General features: G+C 36.2%; 1 protein-coding gene across 1 annotated transcript in view; it reads right to left on the reverse strand.

The window, feature by feature from the left end:
• Positions 1 to 23,548, reverse strand: part of MGAT4D (MGAT4 family member D) — a 57,025-nt gene that overhangs the window by 20,515 nt on the left and 12,962 nt on the right. The window contains exons 2-7 of the mRNA XM_025386188.1: positions 20,558 to 20,716; positions 17,735 to 17,872; positions 13,072 to 13,205; positions 10,045 to 10,091; positions 3,293 to 3,406; positions 338 to 413 (exon numbers count right to left, since the gene is read on the reverse strand). Coding sequence (XP_025241973.1) covers positions 338 to 413; positions 3,293 to 3,406; positions 10,045 to 10,091; positions 13,072 to 13,205; positions 17,735 to 17,872; positions 20,558 to 20,716 — 668 coding nt within the window. The remainder of the gene's footprint in view (positions 1 to 337; positions 414 to 3,292; positions 3,407 to 10,044; positions 10,092 to 13,071; positions 13,206 to 17,734; positions 17,873 to 20,557; positions 20,717 to 23,548) is intronic.

A 23,548-nucleotide genomic window follows, 5' to 3' on the forward strand; every position in this document is an offset into this window, starting at 1 on the left:
CTCTATAACCGTGAACCTAGTAAGAATATTCATATATAATCGATTTTAAACTTCCTTTGCCTTTTTATTACAGTGAGTATTTTCTATTTTCTGAGCATAAAGTATGGTGGAGGAACACAATGAGGAAGAAGAAATTACAGGAAGGAGGGAGAAAGTAACACTTTCAATTTAAATTATATCTATCTACAGATATAATTGGTGTGTACATATATATGTGTGTGTGTGTATATATATATAAAATTGATTATATGTGAGTATTCTTACTAGGTTCACGGTATATATGTATATACACACACACACATATATATACACACACATACACACCCCAATTTCTTACCTGTAAATAATACTTGGCCTTGGGTTGGGCATACAGCATCAAAATGCAAAAATCCAATACTTGCTTGATTCGCCAACTAAGGGTAATCAATAAGATCTGTTAATATTTGTCATTATTATTTAATTTTTATTTATAATAATAGTAATTAAAAACTCTTTGGCAATTTACTAACAGAGTACTTGCTACAATTAAGTAATTAATTTTACTTAATTAATTTCAATTAAGTAAAATTGAATATATTTATACTAAAAAGTTTTCCATCTTTATTCAACGAACAGTGTCTATCATTGCTAAATGAGGATAAGCACAACCCATTTGTTTTACATTTTTATCTAGGTAAGTTTTGATCTAGATAATAGTGTTAATATTCTTTCTGATTTTAGGTCTTGTTTAAATGAAAGTATAAAGAAACTTTACTCTTTTTTTCAGTGTCTCTCCTAATAGCTTTCTTTATTGATTCTATCATCCAAGAGTTTTCTCCCCAATTCTTAGGGTTAACTATCTGCTACAGAGTATTAATATTCCTTTCTATGGGTCTTTAAACCAGTTCCCCTAAATCTTATCCCTCGGTTGACTTGGAAGGGAAAGGTTGCTTTTTTTGTTTTTATTTTGAAAGTAGTCTCCACAAGCCTCTGGAACTCTTCATGGCCTCTTGAAGAAACCCAATGTAACTCCCTTCACAAGTTGACTTTATGTTTGGCCACACATTGCCCCAACTCTCCCAATCCTAGGGAATGGAGTAATTATATGAATTACTACTCTCCAGCTGATTGATTGTGGCCAGATTTGGGGCAATTTGAACTCTAGGGAGTCAAATATTTTGAATGATAACTGAAAAGAATTAGAGAATTATAGAAAAAAATGGCAGATAGGAGACAGGACTAATGTGCATCTCCTGCTTGGCCAGGCAGAACAGTGCCTGGAGACGCACATTGTGAACGTTTGCTCTGAGAAACACTGCAGGAACATACCAGGAAAACCTAAAGAATTCACAGACTCTTTGAAAGAACTGACTTGACACTGCAAACTCCGTGAGATGGCAGAAAAACTGCAAGTTCCCAAAGTGTAAGGGGGGAAATGTTGGCCTCCATACACACATCCCCACTGGGGAACCTGAAAATCCAGATCACAGGAGAAGGATTTAACCTTACTCTAGTAGAGCTGAAATGGATTTAGGGAGCCAAGAGAAATATAAAAGTAGAAGCAGTGGGAAGAGCCCTGTAGGCACTCCTGGTCCCCAGCTCCAGACCAGGGACGTCATTCCTGGCCTTATCTCACAGAGTTCCTTGGGGAAGGGAAGGCAGCCAGTGGAATTGGGGATGGGCCACAGGGTGAAGGAAATTCCTAGCTGAACTTTGTAATAATTTTGACTGAGCACAAATTTTCTTGAGCATAATCTGGAGGCAGGGTGAATGGGGAGTGCAGATATGAGCACAGAAGCCGCTGCCGAAGGTATGGGCAGGCAGGGAGGGGTGAGGCATGAGAGCCCTGCTTGCTTTCTTAGTGGGGAGGCTTGTAGCCTGGGGCAAGAGCTCATCCCTGCTCATAGGGCTGCCTGGATATAAATTCACCCAAAGAAACGTTATTCTCATACAAAGCTAGATACCAGGCCAGGTCCTGAATATACAAAGAGCAGTACCCAAAGTCATTCTTGCCCTTCTGAGTCTCATAACCTCCTATGAAAATAGTAATAATAATAATAAAAATAATAAAATTACAACAATTGGATAAGTGCTATATGAAGATATCAACAATGTTGGCTATCTTACAGTAAGTTTTCAAAGATGTGGAAAGGGTAGAAGAGCATGCCACTTAATTTTAGGGCACAGAGAGCTGACAGAAAAAAGTTGATGATTGCAAGGTTGGCAGAGACCAGATAATGAATGACATTTTATGATATGTGGGAAACTTTGGACTTGATCTCATATGAGAAAATATTCTTCTGGGTATAGCGTGAAGAATGGATTGTAAGAGAGGCTAGGTTAGGCTAGGATTAGGGACTCTGTAATGGTGAAGGCCTGAACTAAATCCAAGCCAATGGAAGGAGGATGAGAGGGATAATGTGTAGAGAGATTTTAAGAAAGAAACAATGACAGAGATATAAAAGGCTGAAGGAAAAACAAGGATCCAGGATGACTTCCAGCTTTGTGACTTTAAAAACTGGGCATAATGTGGACCACTAATTAAAAGCAAAACAAAACACTTAAAAGATTACTAGATTTTGACACACTATTTATAATTTTAAAACAAAAGAAGACTAATCGGTTTCCTGGGATAAGGCCTTTTTCTAATTTCTGGCATGTCTTTTTCTTTATTAAGTTTTGAGGGACCAAATTATTACATTTCCCATAATACCTACCACAGTAATACCCCAAATTATAATCCTTTGTATGTGTATGGAGCTTTTAATTTTTTAAGATTCTTTCATAAACATATTTTATTCTCATAATGACTCTTGCAATAATGCAATGTAGGTGTCATTATACACACTAGAAAGTTAGGAAAGCTAAGGGAAGAAAAGGAGAAACTACTTGCCTATAATGACCAGCAAACAGAACAGCTGGGACTAGAATCCAGCTGTAATGATTTATAATCACAGGCTCCCCCCCCTTCTCATTATGCCTTACTAATTATCGTCTATAAACGTGAACACAGACCATCAGTGGTGTGCTGGTAAATATTTAACAACTGATTTGGGGGTGGAGGGATGGACATCTTGCTTTGTAGCCTTCGCCCATTTCCATGATGTAAATACTCCTACTGTGGTTCATGCTATCAACTCGATGTTATTGAACACAGAGTTGGGAAGTGATGCACATAATTGGGTCTTGCAAGCCAGTAGGAGCCAGCTCCAGATCACCACTGTGTCTTAAATAGTTTCTAGTATGAGCTGATTCCAAGATTTTATCAGATGAAATTAGTTATTTAAGGCTACTATTTTCTAATATGACATACCTGGCTAATTTTTGTGAGGCCTCAGCTAAGTGCTTGGCATTTAACATACTTGAGTATAAAAAGGCAGGTATTGAAATGACCTCTAAGGATCCAGACCTCACTTGCCTTTTGAATCTATAAATAGAAGTAAATGCAGACTTATAATTGAATATTTAATTTTCCAGAATAATATACTTAAAAATAATTTTCTTATGCATGTTTACATAGTATTTGATTTGAATTATATCACATGTTGATACATGATACCAGTATCATAAAACTAGCCAAAGGATGTTTTCTATAAATTAATAACAGACATATTAAAATACACAATGTAAAATCAGTTTCTTCTTATAAAAATTACAGGTACTTTGACTTTTTAAAGTTTCCAGTCAGATGTGTACTGTGACATTTGAAACAATGAAGCTCATGGGTTGTGATAACACAGTCACTGCAAGACAGCAAGAACATTAGATCATTTTTAAATGCATAATTTTGAATTGAGTAAGAGTCCCACTGAGTAGCAACGTGGCTCCTGAGACTAGATTATCACAGCAAGCAAGGATTCAGTCAGACTCTCGTCCACAACTCATTGGAGGACTATGTATACTCTTTAGCATCTTTGTTTTTAAACGTTAATGTTGAGAGACCAACAAAGACATCACTAAACTACATAAAATATGATTCACAAAAATTCCAATATAAATCTTGTACCATCAAGGTAAAGGATGGGAAACCAACTAGAAAATTTTAAATGGTCTTCCTTTAGAGATAATGTGATTTTAAATGAGATTGAAATTTAGGCATTACATTATTCATTAACATGTTAAAAGTTCAAGGAAATGTTTATTTTGTACTATGTAAAAAATATAAAAGGTTACAGTTTTATATGTGTAATCTCCCTTATGTGCAAAATAGGCAGTCCTTGCTTTGCACAATTCTGAATGCATAAATTTCAGTTACTGTGTTTTAGTTAAATAACACCAGTCTCCCGCAACAACACTGTAGTCATGATATATTATGAATAATTGTGTAAAGTACAAACTTCACTGCTAGCTCTTTAGTGCATATAAATAGCAGATGCACATCATCATTAGTGACTAATTGGATCACTTCTTTCAAAGTCTTTTGGTGACTGGTCTCTGTACGTCTGCTATTTAGTTCACTTGTTGACAGCAAAACATGTGGTTGCCTTGCCTTGCCTCCCAGTGATAGGCCTACATGATATTTAACAAAAGTAGGTAATCCAAAGAGGGAAGTGGCTGACAGATGAAAGTGCAGAAAGTGAATGCTGGAAGTGAATTTGGATGTGCTATAAAAGAGCTGATCATAGGAACGTTGACACCTCCTCTGTCTGAGAGACTCTAGAGATGCAACAAAGGGAACTTAGTGAAGGTGAACTTAAATGATGAATAAGAAAAATGGTTGTGGTGAAATTATGTCACATAGGAAATGATGCTGCTGAAAAACTTCACATTAAAGGAACTCTCAGAGATATTTCATGACACTGAAAACGCAAATGATAAAATGCTGTAACTGATCCAAACTTAGAAAGGAATATAACAATTTGCTGAAGCATAGAAAAGACATTTGCTCAGTGTTTTAAGTTCTATGATAAGAAAAAGGCAAGGACAATTTAAACGACTCTTGATAAAATTTTTAAAAGAAATCAAATACTTTAATACTCAATAATTTTAATGTTTTAAATTACAGTGTAATAAATTAGCTTAACAATATTTTAAAGTTTTCTATGTATTTATAGTTGACAGAGAGTAATGTTTTAACGCATGTTTAAATGTCATGGAACAATTGTGATTTTTTTCTCCATTGTTAATATTGGCTTGCATGGTTTAAACCTGCACAATCATTTTTATGGCCCCACGCTATCTTGCAAATCAAGGATTGCCTGAGCATGTATAAAGACACACAAACACAAATGGAAGAAAGCTCATGTTTTATAATGGGTATGTACCATGAAAATGGGGTTGGAGTAGCATACTGTGCTAGAGATAATATACGGGTATTAGACCTAGAAAAGTCTCTGTGCCAATTTTGCTTCTTTTACTTCCTAACTTCGAGCAAGTAATTTATTTTTTCTATCTTTAATTTCCTCATCTGTAAAACTGGAATAGCAACTTAAAAACTTTGGGGGGAAAGAACTGTTCAAAATACATGCTGGAATTCTTCCAGGCTCTATACATTAGTGGAAAAGTTTCCGGTCATTTATTTTGGTGGGAGTGTAAGTGGAGGAGTGAAAGGGATCAAAGTCTTACCGGCTGCCCTCTGATTTTATGATATATCAAATGAAAAGGTTTTTAAAAAATGAATTCTAATATGTTCCTTGGGGAATAGAAAATACTGGTATGGAAAAAAAGAATGGAGAGTTTGGTTGGTTGTTTTGTGGTAAAAGTTAGTAACATGATATCTAAATTTTCAAATGAATTTGTGTAACTTTAAACTACAAGATCTCGTGCAGCAATTTAGTAGTGGTAAAGGGAAATAACATCAAGTTGCAGCATACACAATCATCAAAAAGTTTAGATTACAGAAATACACGAATTTTGATCTCTAGAAAATTCCATCCAAAGTCCAAAAAGCACCAAAAGATACAACAATTTCTACTTTGATGATATAATTTCCCAGTCACGATGGAGAGAAAGATTCCAGTCTTGGTTTTATTCATTTGTTTTAAGCAAGATACTGGAAATTTTGTGTGTTGACACCTTTCTAGGACTCTAAAACTTTTATAGCTTGTTAGGTTATTTATATACAGCATCAAAAGCCCTTGACTTAATTATATGGGAATTGCTAGTTTCCAATGACTGGAGAAAATAATATAACTCTAGGTTGTTGCCATTGAAAATGAATGATTTTACCTTATAGTCATACAAGAGTAGAAATCTTACAACTCTATAGGTTTATGTAAAGTACATAGTTATATACAGTTTCATATAAGGTTATATACAAACATAGATGGGTCCTTTAAAAATTATATTTTCAATTTAGGACTAATCCAAACATAGAACAATCTCTCATTACCCTAATGAGAAGATCTAGGAAAAGGGTTTTTAGCTAAATTAAATAGTTGAGACACGTAAATTTAAAAGTTATATGTCTATATTATCTTAGATAATGTTTTAAATTGAATATTCACTAATGTGTTAATTTTAAATTATTGCTTTATTCTACTTTCACAAAAATAATTTTATTCCAACTGTTTATTCTGCATTAGTATTATCAATATAATTATCACCACTAGAATCACTTTTTGAATCACCTGACATAGTTTTCCAGTATCCTTGATTTTCAATTCTAATTACAATACAGCAATTTCTAAAACCAGTGACATTGTCTCTGAAAATTTTGTAGCAAATCAGAAGTATTCTCATACATTAGGTAACGTTTTCATTGGAGATCTTTACAAGTAACCACATACTCTAATTTTTTTAAGTGATCTTCAAAAGGCTTACAATGATGTAGTCATATACCCAGGAATCGTTTTACACCTTTGCTTCTTTTTAATTGATTATGTCAGGAGTCTCCTATAAGAATACCAAACTAGCATAGATTGAGGCCACTTCAGGATAATGTGTCTTCTCTAAATAGTAGTTTATTATTCAGAATAAAGCAAAATAACTGAGAAGGCATCCTTGACTAGGAGAAGATTTTTAAGGGTTCAAGTATAAGGTAACTTTTTTCCTGGGGAGTCTTTCAGGGGAAATACTAGATGTGTATGATGTTTTATTTAGTCTTTATTTAATCCCTCTCCCTTCACATAAATCACCTATTTCAAGCCTTCACTACCGTAAGTTCCTTCACTGTCAACAAATTCTTCCTTCTCAACACAGGGACTTACCTCCTTCACAGGGAAAAGAGAAATCTTTAAAAAAGGAATTTTAAGGTGATTACACTGTCTTTTCCCCAACAAATTAATTTTTCTACTCTTTCACCTGCTCTCATCTCCTCTTTGGTCTCAGTCCTGTCTAAAGCTCCCTCTGCCTGAGTCTCCAGTTCCCTCTTGCCTTGCTTCATCAGCCCCTCCTCTCTCTACTACAGCACAAGTAAAAACTCCAGGTGCTTCCACCTCAAAACCTCCCAAACAGTATTTGTCTCCCTCAAGACAGTGTGCTTTGATTTTTCTTCCTATCAGTTGAACTTACTGAGAATAGTCTACATTCAATTCTTTAAATATGTATTATAAAAACTACCAAACATCCACAAAAATAGAAATTAATGAACCCCATATCAGTTTCCTTCAATAAGCATTAATTTTCTGCCACGTTTGTTTCATCTATGCAGCTGCCCCTTTTTTGCTTATTTTAAAACAAGTGCTGAATATCATTTCGCCCTTACTTTCTTCAGTGTGAATATTAAAAAGGACATTTATTTAGATAACTACAATGCCAATATTCATACTTTGCAAAACTATAAATGATTACTTAACATCACGTAATACTTAGTCAATTTTCGAAAGTCCTCAGCCGTCTAAACAGTGCCTATTTTTGGGGAGTAGGTGCTCAAACAAGTACCCAAACAAGGTCGCTCATTGTAATTGATTATCCCTATTTTTTTAAAAAATGTATTATCTAGACCGGTAACCTTCATTTTTCTTTCTTCCCCCATCCCCATTCCACTTTTTAAAGAATCTGGATCAGTTTCCTACAGAAGGTCCCATATCTTGATTGTTTTGCCCCAGATGGCTTCCTTTAATTGCTGTGTATCCCGTAAACTGGAATTCAGCTCCTAAGGTTTGATTGCATTCAGGGTTTTTTGTTTTGTTTTGTTGTTTTGCTTAAGTCGGGAGAATAACTTTCAATAGTTCTTTCTTGGCATCATTTTCGTCGCCAGACTTTCAGCGACCCCGAGCTGCTGGAGGTGAGGGTGGGGTCCCTGAACCCTGGCTATTCTCAGCTCACACTGCACGTCGCACCCCTCTGCTCCGCAGTGCGTCCTGACCTGCGGGGCGCCCTTGCTAGCAGGGTACCGGTGGGCCTCTGCCTGCGGGAAGCAGTAAGTGACAAGGGACTGGAAGGCAGTAGAAGCCGAGGACGCTCCTCCTGTTTCAGCTCCCGTGGCGGCGGAGGTTCCAGCTGCTGAGGAGGCCGACCTCCAGAGCCTCCGATCCCCGGGTTTAACGCCTTCTCCTGCACGCTGCTCTGTGCTCTTTCTTCTCCCTTCTGCACTCTCAGTCCTCTGAAACTTGTTTTGACCAATTGTTTGTGTGAAATTCCCTGTTTCCTCTAGTTGAACGACCAGGAGTTTTCCTGTGCGGACACTGAGAGGCATAACTTCCTCGTAAAGTTCCCCCCACCGTCTGACTTAATGCCGTGCTTCAAAACGGTGATTCTCCAATTCCATTCATTCTACACTTACTAGCTGGAATCGTTTTGGCTAGAACAACTAACAGCCTCAGCCACTAGGGCTATTTGGTGAGGAAAAATAAAACAAGCAAAACACTTTACTGGCTAAACGAAACACGTGCCTGTCAGCCAGATTCAGCCTGAAGGCCACATTTGCAGCCCTGGTCTACAGCACAAAGTGCATATTCCTTAGCATGGTGCATAGGCCCTTCGTGACGTCATCAGCCCCTGCCTTATCTCCCACCAGTCCTTCCGCCTTAACTCCAAATACCCATTTCCAAAATAGACTTTCATGTTAAAAAGTCTAGCATGCTCCTTCTTTGGTCTCTCTGTCTTCCCCAGCAATTCTATTTATCGGGCATGATCTTTTTCCCCTGTCTGCCTGAAGAATGTCTACTTATTCCTTCAGACTCTGCTCAGTTATTACCTTCTCAGGAAAGTCCTTCTTGATATTTGCAGGTAGAGTTAAATACTTCTTCCTCTACATGTTGTCATATCTATTCCCCATTACCACTGGGACAATGCTAGCCTCTTCATTCCTTTCTTTATTTTATAATTTTTTTTTGAGACAGGGTCTCACTCTGTCAGGCAGGAGTGCAGTGGCATGATCTTGGCTCACTGAAGCCTCCATCTCCCAGGCACTGGCAATCCTTCCACCTCAGCCTCCCTAGTAGCTGGGACTACAGGTGCACACCACAGGGCTCGCCTAATTTTGGGGGCTATTTGTTTTAGTAGAGACGGGGTTTGGCCATGTTGCCCAGGCTGATCTCGAACTCCTGGGCTCAAGCAATCCACCCACCTCGGCCTCTCAAAGTGCTGGCCTTACAGGTGTGAATCGCCATGCCTGGCCCTCCTTTTCCTTTCCTTTCTCCTCCCTCCCTCTCTTCCTTCTTTTCTTCCTTCCTTCCTTCCTTCCTTCTCTCTCTCTCTCTCTCTCCTTTCTTTTTGTTTCTTTTTCAAGTTGTATCACCCATTTGAACATAGGATTTGGGAGGCAGGGTCCATTCCACAGCATCTTGCTTGATAAAGAATTTCATATTGGTTAATCCATATGTGTTTCGGCTGCTTACAGCTAAAGATTATAAGCAGAAGTGGTGAAGTAACTTCATACAGTAAAGGATACAGGAGTGTTTTAAAAATAACTCAATAGGCTTCTCTCATACCAATGGTTATCATGCAGGATAAACAGTATAACATGAAAAATATAAATTCTAATTGGTAGATATCCAGCAAAATTGGGGAAAACCATTAAGCCATACTTCATTACAGCTTAGAAAGGACTACAGGTTCTTTCTGCACAGCTATACTCATTAAAAGGAATATGATCACTAAGAAAATAATTATACAATTGGACAGAAAAAAAGACAGAAAAATGAAAGTGGCTAATTTAAAAATATACCAGACAGTACTTACTTTCTTGTAATCATTTTAACAACAGAATGTAAATAATCTTCATTACTCTAAAAATGAGAAACAATATTTTACTGATACTAAGCATGTCTCATAGTTCTATTAATACAACTTTTTTGCTACATATAAATCTAATTTGTGTGTGAAATGTTATTACATACTAATAATTTTAGTGTTTTTACTTTCTATTAAAAGATTTAAAAATATCCATGTTCTCAAAAAAATTTGACTTGAATACAGGAAATATTTCATTCTTTTCCCTTTGCCACAATGTGAAATATTACAATCCAAAATTTACCCTTAAAAGCTTACCCTTAAAATTATATGCCCTTTAGATATATAAGATTACATAAAATATTATATATCTAAATATGTTTTGGTCTAAAAATGGTCATCTATGAATGGCTTATTTCAAAGAACTACTCTTTTTGAAAACTACTCTTCCTTTCGTCAGTATTAAATGACAATAAGCTTACTTCAAAATTACATCATATTTCTCCAGACAGTATTACTCAGCTTGATTCCCATTTACCTTCCTGACAATAAACTTTGTGGGCCTGCTCTTCATTGAACAGTGTGCTAGATTAGATGACAGACTCCTGCAAAAAGCTTTTGATGGTTTACCCTCTTGGGATAATTTTTTAAAAAGTAACATGGCATTTACAAGATGTAGCCTCAGGGCCCATAAGCATTTCCAATACAAAATTTTGAAAATATTTTCAACAATGACAGTTCTATTGTTGAATCCGAGTACTCTGATAGGCAACTCTGGATGTATGTACTCAAGTTTCTTGTTTAAAAATATCAGACACGATGTAGATAAATCTATTATAGTACTGGAGGCTCTTAACCATAAATTGAATCACTGGCTATTTGTCACACACTGAAACATATTATATTTTAAACACAGCATCAAAGTCATACTTTGTAAGCATTTTATATTCCATTTAAAAATCTTCCTCCAATGTTTTATTAAACAAATCTGAACATTTTAGACAGACATGTGTTGTCCTAACAGCAAAGAAATAAACATGCTAATATATAAAATAAGGAAATAGGATGAAACATTTTGGAGATTATGTGCATGCTTTCTTTTAATATTAATAAATTAAACCTGGATGCAATGACTTGAATCTTTCATTTCTATTTTTCTAATAGTTCTTCTATTGCTTGTTTTGTTTAGTTTTTTCTGCATTCAAAGACATCTTTCTTATAGAAAATTCAAGCAACAGCAAAAAGAATAAAGAGGAGACAACAAAGATTCCTCTTAATCCCAGCATTTAGAGATAACCATTATTTATATTAATGATACATTTACATTATTCCAAAGTTTGCTCATTTTCTGTTTTCTTCGTATGTTTCATTTGTTTCTGTATATTTTTCCCCGCCCTCCATCTTTTCCTTCCTTCCTTCCTTCCTATTTTATATAGATAACATTATGCTAAACATGATGCTTTACAGCTTTTCTTCACTTAACAATAGGACATGAACATCACTTTATATCAGTGAGTATAGATATTCATTCTTCTTTCAATGCCTACAGAGTATTACATTGTAGAGATATATAACAAGGTATTTTATCAGCCTCTTATGGGTAGATATTTTGGTTGTTTCTAATATTATGCTTTCATAACACAAGGGTGCACTGAAAATCCTTGAAATAATTATGTATTGAGCACTTACTCTGTGCCACACATCATTCTAAGTACTTTCAATATATTAGCTAATTTCATCCCCCAACAACCTTATGATATAGGCAATATGATTATCACAATTTTAGGGATAAAGGAAAGTGAGGCATAGAGAAGTTAAGTAAGTTGCTCAAGTTCACTGGTTGGGTAGCAGAGAAGCTGGCATTTTAACCTTGGTCATCTAAATCCAGAGTCTGTTCTCAACTTCCATACTATACTGCCATATTTTTACTGGGTTTTTGTTTGTTTGTTTTTTGAGACAGGGTCTCGATCTGTAGCCCAGGCTGGAGTGCGGTGGTGCAATCACAGCTGACTACAGGCTCTATCTCCTGGGCTCAAATGATTCTCCTGCTGCAACTTCCCAAGTAGCTGGGACTACAGTTGCACACTATCACATCTAGTTATTAACTTTTTTTTTTCAGTAGAGATGGAGATCTCGCTATGTTGCCCAGGCTGATTTCAGACTCCTGAGCTCAAGTGATCTTCCTGCCTCAGCACCCCAAAGTGCTGGGATTACAGGCATGAATCCCAACCATTTTTCCTGTTTTTATACACTTGCCTGATTATTTCCTTAGGATAAGTTCCCAGAATTTGAATTTCTGAGATAAAGTATATACACATTTAAATTTAACACAGGTTGCCAAATTTCTCTCCAAAAAGTCTTATGGTGCTGACATTCACACAGTACTTTATACTTTTAAATGGTGTTAGGAACAAAGTGGAAATCTCTGGAGCCATTAAAGAGACCTAGGCTTGAATCTGCTGTATTAATTACCGGGCAAGTTACTTACCTTCTTTAAGCTCTAGGTCCATTATCCCTAAAATCAGGACAGTAATACTTACTTCACAGGGATGTAATACAGGTTATAAATGTCTATAAAAATCATCTACAATCTCTCAAGCATAAGAAAGTCTCTAATCATAGCTGTTGTTACTTAATACAAATTATCTCTTGATTCATATACAAACCTCTTATTGGACTGGGCACATTTTACTACTAGCATCGATTTTAATAATTTTAATTTTGTTTGTAAATATAACTTCTGAGCCACATAGTAGGCAGGGATTCTATATTAAATGTAATTCAAATTTAGCAATCTTATATTTCCCACATGAAGCCATTATGTTTTCCTTTTAGATTTACATATTTAATTCCTTCTCAGCAGTGTTGAGGAAGTATTAAGTATATTGTCTAGTATCCAAAAAAAGGCATCTATGGGTTGCTTTTTAAAATTAAGAAAACAGTTTTCAACATGGTACAATGATTATTACCATTGAGGAAGGGAATTTGGAGACCATAGGGTGAGAGTAAGGAGAGCTCCTTATTTTGTATACATACATCTGCGACCGAGACAATCACTATAGAATCCTTCTCTTCGGAGAGCGTCATCCTGGAGACAACAGAGGTCAGTGTCTGTTTCAGGTAACTATAATTTCCTCTATTAACAGTGGAAATACCCAGCGCAAAAGAAACTGCGGACATAGGAGTATGAAATCATCATTCCATACCACAGAGAAAAACAGAGTTTAGCATGCATTCTATGCTTATTCCTATGTTTGGGTTAGTCTTATGGTAATAAAATGAGTGTTTGAAACTGTATTACAAAAATAATCCAAACTGTGTTAATTTTTATCACATATTTCATTTTCTTTTTGAGGAAATTTGCAGTGGATTGTTAGTAAAAGCACTAAATAGACTCCAAGACGTTCTCATATTAAAAGATTTTGGTGTAGCGAAAATAAAACTAACCACTTTCCACTTACTATAGCTTCATCTAACTGGGTATAAAATGTCACATATTGGCAGATTCTCTCTTCTTTTCCTAACAAGGCACTGGGACTCAAAACAGGAAAAAAATCACTATGAAATATTTTCATCTGTGAAAAAAATGTATGAAGTAATTTCTAAATGATTTGATGGAATGAATCCATACCTCTAAGTAACTTTTGTTGCCCAAGAATAACTGGAGCACTAGAGCTCCAAGATGTACACATCTTGGATGTATGGGTGCAGCTAAGATTGAGGCTACCAATCCTAGCTATACCAGTACCTGGCCATATGGGCTTAGGCAAGATATACAACCTCTCCAGCCTGATGTCCCCACCTTTAAGATAGGGATAAGGACTTCCAGAATGGCTAAGTGAGAAGCTCAGAAAATCCTTTCTAGAAAGCAGTAATAAAACTGGAAAAAAAAAAAAAAAAAAAAAAAAGGTCAAAACAGCCATTTCAGTGCCCTGATAAACTGAGAAGTATTTATTTAAGAAAAACCGTGGAACTTTGGAAGGAACAGCAGGAATCAGTGTTTCCCTGGTTGCCACTGAGTTTGAACATATTTTCATATGTTTATTGGCTTTTTTTTTTTTTTTTCTTTGAGATGGAGTCTCACTCTGTCGCCCAGGCTGGAGTGCAGTGGCGCAATCTCAGCTCACTGCAACCTCTACCTCCCAGGTTCAAGCTATTCTCCTGCCTCAGTCTCCTGAGTAGCTAGGATTACAGGCGTGCACCACCATGCCCGGCTAACTTTTGTTGTTTCAGTAGAGACAGAGTTTCACCGTGTTGACCAGGCTGGTCTCAGACTCCTGACCTCAAGTGATCTGCCCACCTCGGCCTCCCAAAGTGCTGGGATTACTGGCATGTGCCACCGTGCAGGGCTACTTACTGGCTTTTGGATATTCTCTTTTGTAAAATCCTTGTTTAAGCTCTTGCCCATTTCTCTAATGAGTTGTCTGCATTTTTCTTGTTGATTGTATTGATACTCCTTATATATTCTGAATCCGAGCCCCTTGTCAGTTATATGTGTTATTGTTAAATATTATCTCCCACTCTTGGTTCCCTTTTCTTTGTTTTGCCCCTTGATGAAGAGAAATTCTTAATTTTTATGTAGTGCAATTTGTCATCCATTTTCTTTATTGTTTGGGTTTTCTGGGTCTTATTGAGAAATCTTTGCTTATCTTCAGGTCATAAAGACATTCTCCTGAGTGATTTTCTAATCGTTTATTGTTTGCCTTTCATGTTTAGAGCTGCAATCCACCTGGAATTGATTTTTATGGATAGGTTGAGGCAGGAATCAAGTTTCAAGCTGTAAGCTACAGTATAAAGGCAATTCCTGGAATGGCTTACATTGCATTTACAAGAGTTTAAAAGGCTCTTAGTGACCTGGTCCTGATCTATCCCTTTTTTTCAACTACCCACACTTTTCGAATTGACCAAATACCACTCTCACCTCGAAGCCTTTGCACACGCCATTCTTTTTGCCTAGAATACTCTTCTTCGTCTAGTTTCCTTTGATAATTCTACTTATTTCTCAGGATTCAACTAAATATTAGTCATTGGATCACAAATTGTTACTTAATCCTTTCACCAGCTATGCATTCTTACCTTATCTTTCATAGTACTCATCACCCCTTCGGTTGTTACTCATTCCTATCTAGAATGTCAGCTTGGTGACAGCAGAGACACCTTCATGTGTGCTTACATTATAAATCCAGCACTAACATAAAGACTGCCACATGGTAATGATAATAAGTTGAAAATGAACAAACAATAAATGGGCAAGCCCCTTTATTATTTGGCCTGTGTCCATGGTCTTGCTACTTATACCCTCCAGCCCCAATTGTGCATGTAAGACACACATCCTTTCTAGGCCTTCTTACCACCTGACTTTTGCACGTTTCTTTTCCTCTGTCTGGATGACCACCCTCTACTTTCCGCTGTCCACCACCCACCACTTTCTTATTCTATTCCAATTCTTTTACCCTTCGTGTCGCTTATATGACACTTCTTCCAGAAAGCATAGCATAGGATTTTGGCTCCACCCTGGTATTTCCCTTATCACAGCACTAGTCACTTTATATTATAATTACCTTATCATTTGGCTCTATGAAGGTGGGGTCTATGTCTTGTTCACCCCATATCCCAGGGCCTAAGAAGTGCCCAGAACAGTGTAGAAGCTCATTAAATGAGGAGACATGGAAGAATTCACAGAGAAGTTGTCATTTAAGCTGAAAAGTCATGTTGGATAAGGGAGTCACATTACAAATCAGTTATGGTTTGCCAGAGGAGGTATGTTCATTATAGGCAGTGGTTAGCACATGCAGAATATATGAAGCGTGTCCTATCTGTTCTCAAAGAGCTTGGCCTATCTGTGAGAACTGCAAGTGGTTTGTGGTTTCTGGAAAGGAGAGGCATGGCAGAGACTGAGATTTGAAAGATATAGTCTTTTGTGCATATACTCTGCCAAGAGGCTAACTTCATCTCATGTGCACTGAGGGTCTACTGAAGGATCTTAAGCAAGAGTCAAGTATGATCTGTGATGAATTTTACTAACATATCTTTGAGGAAAGTATGAAGAATGGATTGATTTTGGTGATACCAAAATCATGAGAGAAATTACAAATATGTTTCCATAAACCAGGCAAAAAATGATGATGGGCTCAATAAAAAATAGTTATAGAGGGGCTTCAGAAGGCAGAAATTATCTGAGATCTATTCAGAATACAGAATAAACAAGACTGATGATGGATTCCCTAGTAGACCTTGCCACAGGCTTCAATCCTCTTACATATGTTTCATGTGTTAGGAGTTTTTTAGTTGCCTATAACAGAATCTTCCTTAAATTGCTTCTGGTAATTGAGAAGAGCCACCAAAAGGGCCTCCAAAGAAGGATAAATATATACATCATGATGGAAGATCAGGAAATAGTTGGGGAATTAGAAAATTTTTCTGGATTTAACACAGCTCCGATAACCGGATTACCTCAACCCTCCAACTCCCTATACAAGAAGGTCTATTGCTTCTCCCAAACACCACCCTGTCTCTCCCTCCTTCCTTTCACTCTGTGTCATGGGCTTCCACTTACATTTGATGATGCTTATGCAAGGCTATGCTTATTCTTGGTATCTAATATCTTATCACTTCTATGCATTGTTCTTCTTGCTTGCGTCTTTCAACTTTTCATCATCCTACAAACTGTAGCTTTTGTACTTTCTCATACATTCACACACACGTATGCATGTATTTGTATATACAGGTAAAGAGTTTTACAAGTATGAACTCAAGAAGTTTCTTAATTTCTCTAAGCCTCAGTTTTTTCAGGCGTAAAAAACAGATGACAATAATAGGCCCTATTGCATTGGATTGTGAAGATTAAATGAGATGATGTAAGAAAACATAGAACTCAGTAAGTGGAACACAGAACGCAGTAGATAAACGATGTCATCAGAGGCATATGATACAAAACAACACTACTTATTCCTCTGGAACTGTCTAGAACAGAAGTCAGCAAACTTTTTTTTTTAAATAAAGGGGCAGATAGTAAGCATTTTTGGCTGTTGGGTTATACCATCTTCGTTGCAACTACTCAACTCTGCCACTGGAGCACAAAAGCAGACATAGACAAGTAAATGGATAAGCATAACTATGTTCCAACGAAACTGTGTGTTAAAACATGGAGCCGATGGGCCTGGCCTAGAGCGACTCACTCACTGGAATGAGTGAGGTTTATAGGAATGGCAGGTATCCTGAGGCTTAGCTTAATATTCCTGCTTCAAACTCCAAAGCTTCTTGTATTGTATACCTGGTGAACCTGAACTTATGTGTCAAGGCTTACCTCAAGCATCACCTGTTCTATAAAGCTATTACTGACCTTGGTCTCCAGAAAGACTGGGAAATAGGAAAATAACCAGGTAAGCATAGATTTACCAAAACCAAGGAGAAAAAATTTGCCAGACATTTGGCATATGCTTAGTTATATTTGACTTATATTTCTTATTTTCAAAGCATTTGCATTACACTAAATTTGAATTTAAGTCACCAAATGTTTATGAAACTATTATTTTCTGCCAGACAATATACTGACTTCCAGTAATCCAAATTAATGCCAGATAGGCTGGTAGTCTGCGTATCAATCTAAGATATTAATGGGTTACATCTTAAAACTTAAAAGTATGTCCCCAAAGATCAAAATACCTGTATTTAATTTTCCAATTCTAAGTTTTCTTACCACCAGTTTTCCCTTTGCCAATGATTACATCAGGATAAATTCTGCCTTCTTTCCTTATATGAGGAAAAAAAAACTTTAAGTCTTCAAATGTATTAGATATTGTTTCATTTTTATTTAATATGTCTGCTTTCTGTGCAACTGAAAGAAAAAAAAAACAATGCTTCTGAGTATATGATTATAAGGATTTTTCTCCCTCTGGAATAATTTTTTTAAAGGGGTGTTAATAAACTCACAGATTCATTTAGCATTCAATATATAAAAGAAATACTCCAAAATGTAAATTGTCAAAATAATAATGCTAAAAATAAAGCTCAACTATTATTGATTCATATTTATTTATAAAGTAATATTTAATTTAAGCCTAGAATTATAAGATACACGGAGGACAATAGAACTGTCAGTTCCAAATGAAAAAAGTATAACTGAAACATGCTGTAATTGGTTTACTCTATTACTTTGATTAATATCACTTTATTAAATTTGTATCTTTACAGCTTTGCTTTGTAGTCCCTAAAATTTAATGACTGTATTTGTAACCTTCATTAGAATTTGCCTCTACAATTTTGAAAAAGAAAATGTTAGGGGACGCACATTGTCCAATTTTAATTCATAATAAATAACAATGTAGTAAAAACAGTGTCATATAAAAATTAGATATATAAACTATGGAACAGACCATAGAATACAGAAGTAAGTTCACAAAAATATGGTTGACTGACGTAAGACAAAATTGCAAAGGTAACTGAATGCAGAAAATATAGTTGATAAAGGTGCTTGAACACTTGGACATCTATGTGGAAAAAACTGAACACTGACTCGTTTTTCATGCTGTTTATAAAAATTAACTTAAAAAGTTCATAGACATAAATGTAAAACATAAACCTATGAATTTTTAAAAAACAAAAACAAAAAAGAAAACCTTCATGACCCTGAGATAGGTAAAGAGATCTTAGATACAATATAACAATACAAAAAACAAAATACATAAAAGAAAAATTCACAAATTAGACTTCATCAAAAATTAAAAATGCTTGCCCCTGAAAGCATCATAAAGAGAATGAAAGAGTGTCACCAACTGGAAGAAAGTATTTCCAAGTCACATATCCATCTGATATGTATCCAGGATAATGTGTAGCACTCTCTTAAAACTCAGTGAGAAAACAAAATCACCCAATTAAAGAAACTGGCAAAACAGGAGTTTGAGAACGGCATGAGCAACATAGCAAAACCCCCATCTCTAAACACACACACACACACACACACACACACAGTGGGGTATAGTGGCATGTGCCTGGAGTCCCAGCTGTTCAGGAAGCTGAGGTGGGAGGATCCCTTGAGCTCAGAGGTGAAGGCTGCGGTGAGCCATGATTGTGCCATTGCATTCCCCATTTGAACGGACATTTCACCAAAGAAGACATCTGGATGGCAAATAGTAAAAATGTTCAACATCATTAGTTTCTGGGAAATGCAACATAAAGTTATGAGATATCATGGCGTTAGAATGGCTATAATAGGACAGGCATGGTCCTGTAATTCAGCACTTTGGAAGGCTGAGGTGGGAGGCTTGCTTGAGGCCAGGAGTCCAAGATCAGCCTGGGCAACATAGAGAGACCCCATCTCTACAAAAAATAAAATTAGCCAGGTGTGGTAGCACATGACTGTAGTCCCAGCTACTTGGGAGACTGAGATAGGAGGATTGCTTGGGCCCAGGAGGTGGAGGCTGCAGTGAGCCATGATTGCTCCATTGCCCTCCAGCTTGGGCAACAGAGCAAGAGCCTATTTTTAAAAAATGGCTATAATAAACTGGAGTGACTAAAACTCTCATACATTGCTGGAGGGAGTGAAAAATGGTACAGCCACTCTGTAAAACAGTATGGCAGTTTCTTATAAAGTTGAACATATACTTACCTATGCCCTATCAATCCTACTTCTACATATTAATTCTAAAAAAATTAAAACTTATCTTCATACCAAACACATGTCATGGATGCTTATAAGAACATCTATTTTTAATTGCCCAAACCTGAAAACAACCCAAATACCGTTCAATTGGTGAGAGGATAAACAATATGTCCATTGAACATTGATACAATGAAATCTACTCAGCACTAAAAACAGAACAATTGGTCACAGGACAAGTTGGGTGAATTCTATGCTAAGTGATAGAAGCAAGTTTCAAAGGGTTACACATTGTTTGATTGCATTTGTATGGCTTCTGGAAAAGGCAAAGCAATAAGAACAGAGATCTAATCAGTGGTTGCCAGGGATTAAGAGTAGGGGGAGGACTGGAGTACAAAGGGGATGCACAAGGCAGGAATTTTTGTCCTGGAGAAATGGAAAGCCACTGAAGGTTTATATGAGAAAAATTAGCTGTATGTTACTAGTCACTCAGATAAAGCTGGAAGGTTGCCTGACTAATGTAGCAGAAATGATGATAGAAAATGTGGACAAATTTTTGAGATAGATAGAATGGTGAATCAACCAGGATTGCTTATTACTGACATGGAAGTATGCAAGAGGCAGAGGGAGGGGTCAGAGATGATCCTCAGGTTTCTGGTTGCATCTATTGAATGGATCGTGGATGGTGGTGCAATTCACAGAGCCGGAAAGCACAGGAGACTACTTCCTGGTCGAGATGAGAGAAAGTAGGTCAGTGATATCTCTTACCTGATTTTTGCATGTCTCACAATAAAAGAACCAGTACTGATTTAGTTAAGTTTGTAGAGAGAAGATGCCCTAAAATCATAAGACATTGAATCTACATTTCCAAAAACAAAACAAAACAAACAAATCACAATATACAAAAACAAAATCAACACAAACCTAAGTTTCCTGACAAATTTTCTCTCTTTGTAATTTCATACTTTATTCGATTCAAAACTTTCATCATCTCTTGGCTATTTTTTTCAGTTTTGTTTCTTAAGTGTAGCATATTTTCTTTAAACTCCAAAATATGGTTTCTACAATTAATTAATCGATTATCTGCAATGAAAATATATGTATATATTTGTACATGTAGCAATGGTGTCACACAATTTTCTATAATAGATAAGAATGTAAAATACAAGTTTCAATATAGTTATATATAGTACTATATATGTATTATATGTATATATATACACAATACAATATACATATAGTATATACTACATGTGTAAATACATGCATAGGTACAAATATAAAAGACTGGAAAGAAAGAACAAAATGTTAAATATAGTGATATGCGGAAGATGGGGTTATCAATGATTTTTTGCTTTATTACTCTGTGCTCTTTTTTTTCCAAATTTTCCGTGGTGTGCGTATATCAGATTTGTATTAGAGTGTAATCCCATTAACCCCCCAAAAATACATCTAAGAAATTATCTGAAGAAAATTATGAGGAATATGTACACAGATTTGGACTAAGGATATTTAACATAGGCCATAGTATTTAGCAATATTTTTTAAAATTGGAAATGACCAAAGTGCCCAACAGTAGGAAATTTGCTAAATAAATTACAGAATATTCTTTTAAGAGTTCTGATGGCTCTGATGTCAAATCATGTATAATATGTTTAATATTTGTGTTATCTGGGGAAAATTACTTAATTTTTTTTTGACTCTGCTCCTTTTGGTGTAAATGCATACATAAAAATCCCTGCCTCAGAGCTGTTGTGAAGAGATGTAATGATGATGCACGTAAACTAAAGTTTCAGGATACAAAATCAACAGTAGAGTTTCTATCCACTGACAACAAGCTATCCAGGAAAGAAATCTATTAAACCACCCCATTTACAATGGCAACAATAAAATACTTAGGAATAAATTTAATCAAGGAGGTGAAAGAGTAGTGCACTGAAAACTATATAATCTGGGTGAAAGAAATTGAATACACAAATAAATGGAAAGATATCACATGTTCATGGATTAGAAGAATATTGTTAAAATGTCTATACTACCAAAACAATCGACAGATTCAATGCAATCCCTTTAAAAATTCCAATTACATTTTTCACAGAAACAGAAAAAGAAACCCTGCAATTCATATGAAACCACAAAAGCCCCCCAAAAGCCAAAACAATCTTGAATGAAAAGAATAAAGCTGGAGACATCACACTGCTTGACTTCAAAATACATTGCAAAGCTATGATAATCAAAACAGCATGGTACTGGCATAATAAGAGACACATAGACCAATAGAACAAAATAGGGAAACCAGAAATAAATTCACGCATTTACAGTAACTTGATCTTTGACAAAGTTGCCAAGAACACACAACAGGGAAAGAACAGTGTCTTCAATAAAACTGTGTTGAGAAAACTAGATATCCACATGCAGAAGAATGAAGTTAGATCTTTATTTTAACCCACATACAAAATCAACTAAAAATGGACGAAATGCTTAAGTGTAAGATCTGAAACTGTAAGATTTTTTTTTTAAATTTATTTATTATTATTATACTTTAAGTTGTAGGGTACATGTGCATAACGTGCAGGTTTGTTACATATGTATACTTGTGCCATGTTGGTCTGCTGCACCCATCAACTCGTCATTTACATCAGGTAGAAACTGTAAGATTAATAGAAGAAAACATTAGGAAAAAGCTTCATGACCTTGGTCTGAGCAATGATTTTTCAGATATGACTCCAAAATCACAAACAACAAAAAACAAAATAAATGAATGGGATTACATCAAGTTAAACAAGCTTATGCACAGCAAAGTAAACAATTAACAGAGTGAAGAGACAACATGGATTGAAAATATTTCAACCCAAGAGACAATCTATGGGTTCAAATTTGTCCAGTGGGAGAAAATATTTGCAAACCATACATCTGATAAGAGGTTAATATCTAAAATATGTAAGAAACTCAAACACTCAATAACAAACAAAAAAAACAGTAAAACATCGGCAGAAGATTTGAATAGATATTTGTCAAAACAAGACAAACAAATGGCCATGTATATAAAAAAGTGCTTTATACCACAAATCATCAGCGAAATGCAAATTAAAACAATGAGTTACCACCTCACACCTGTTAGAGTGGCTATCATCAGAGACAAAAGGTGAGAATATGGAGAGAAAGAAACTCTTGCACACTGTTGGCAGGAATATAAATTGGTGTAGCCATTGTGGAACACAGTATAGAGACTCCTTAAAAAATTAAAGGCCGGGCGCGGTGGCTCAAGCCTGTAATCCCAGCACTTTGGGAGGCCGAGACGGGCGGATCACGAAGTCAGGAGATCGAGACCATCCTGGCTAACACGGTGAAACCCCGTCTCTACTAAAAAATACAAAAAACTAGCTGGGCGAGGTGGCGGGCGCCTGTAGTCCCAGCTACTCGGGAGGCTGAGGCAGGAGAATGGCGTAAACCCAGGAGGCGGAGCTTGCAGTGAGCTGAGATCCGGCCACTGCACTCCAGCCTGGGCGGCAGAGCGAGACTCTGTCTCAAAAAAAAAAAAATAAAAAAATAAAAATAAAAATAGAACTGCATAATACAACAATCCCACTGTTGGGTATGTATTCAAAGGAAATAAAGTCTGTATGTTGGATGGATGTTATGGTTCACACCTGTAAACCCAGCACTTTGGGAGATCAAAGTGAGAGAATTGCTTGGGCTCAGGAGTTCAAGGCCACAGTGGAGCCGTGATTGTACCACTGCACTCCAGCCTGAACAGGGCAAGACTCTGTCTCAAAAAAAAAAAAAAAAAAAAAAGCAATGGTGATACATTTGGGTTGAAACATTTAATATTTTTTCATTCATCTGTTTTGTCTGAACCAGAGTGCACAAGTGGATAGCCTGTGGCAAAACTTGGATAATTCCTCTCCCCTGCTC

The sequence above is a fragment of the Theropithecus gelada genome, chromosome 5 (genome assembly GCF_003255815.1).
Source record: "Theropithecus gelada isolate Dixy chromosome 5, Tgel_1.0, whole genome shotgun sequence".
NCBI lineage: Eukaryota > Metazoa > Chordata > Mammalia > Primates > Cercopithecidae > Theropithecus > Theropithecus gelada.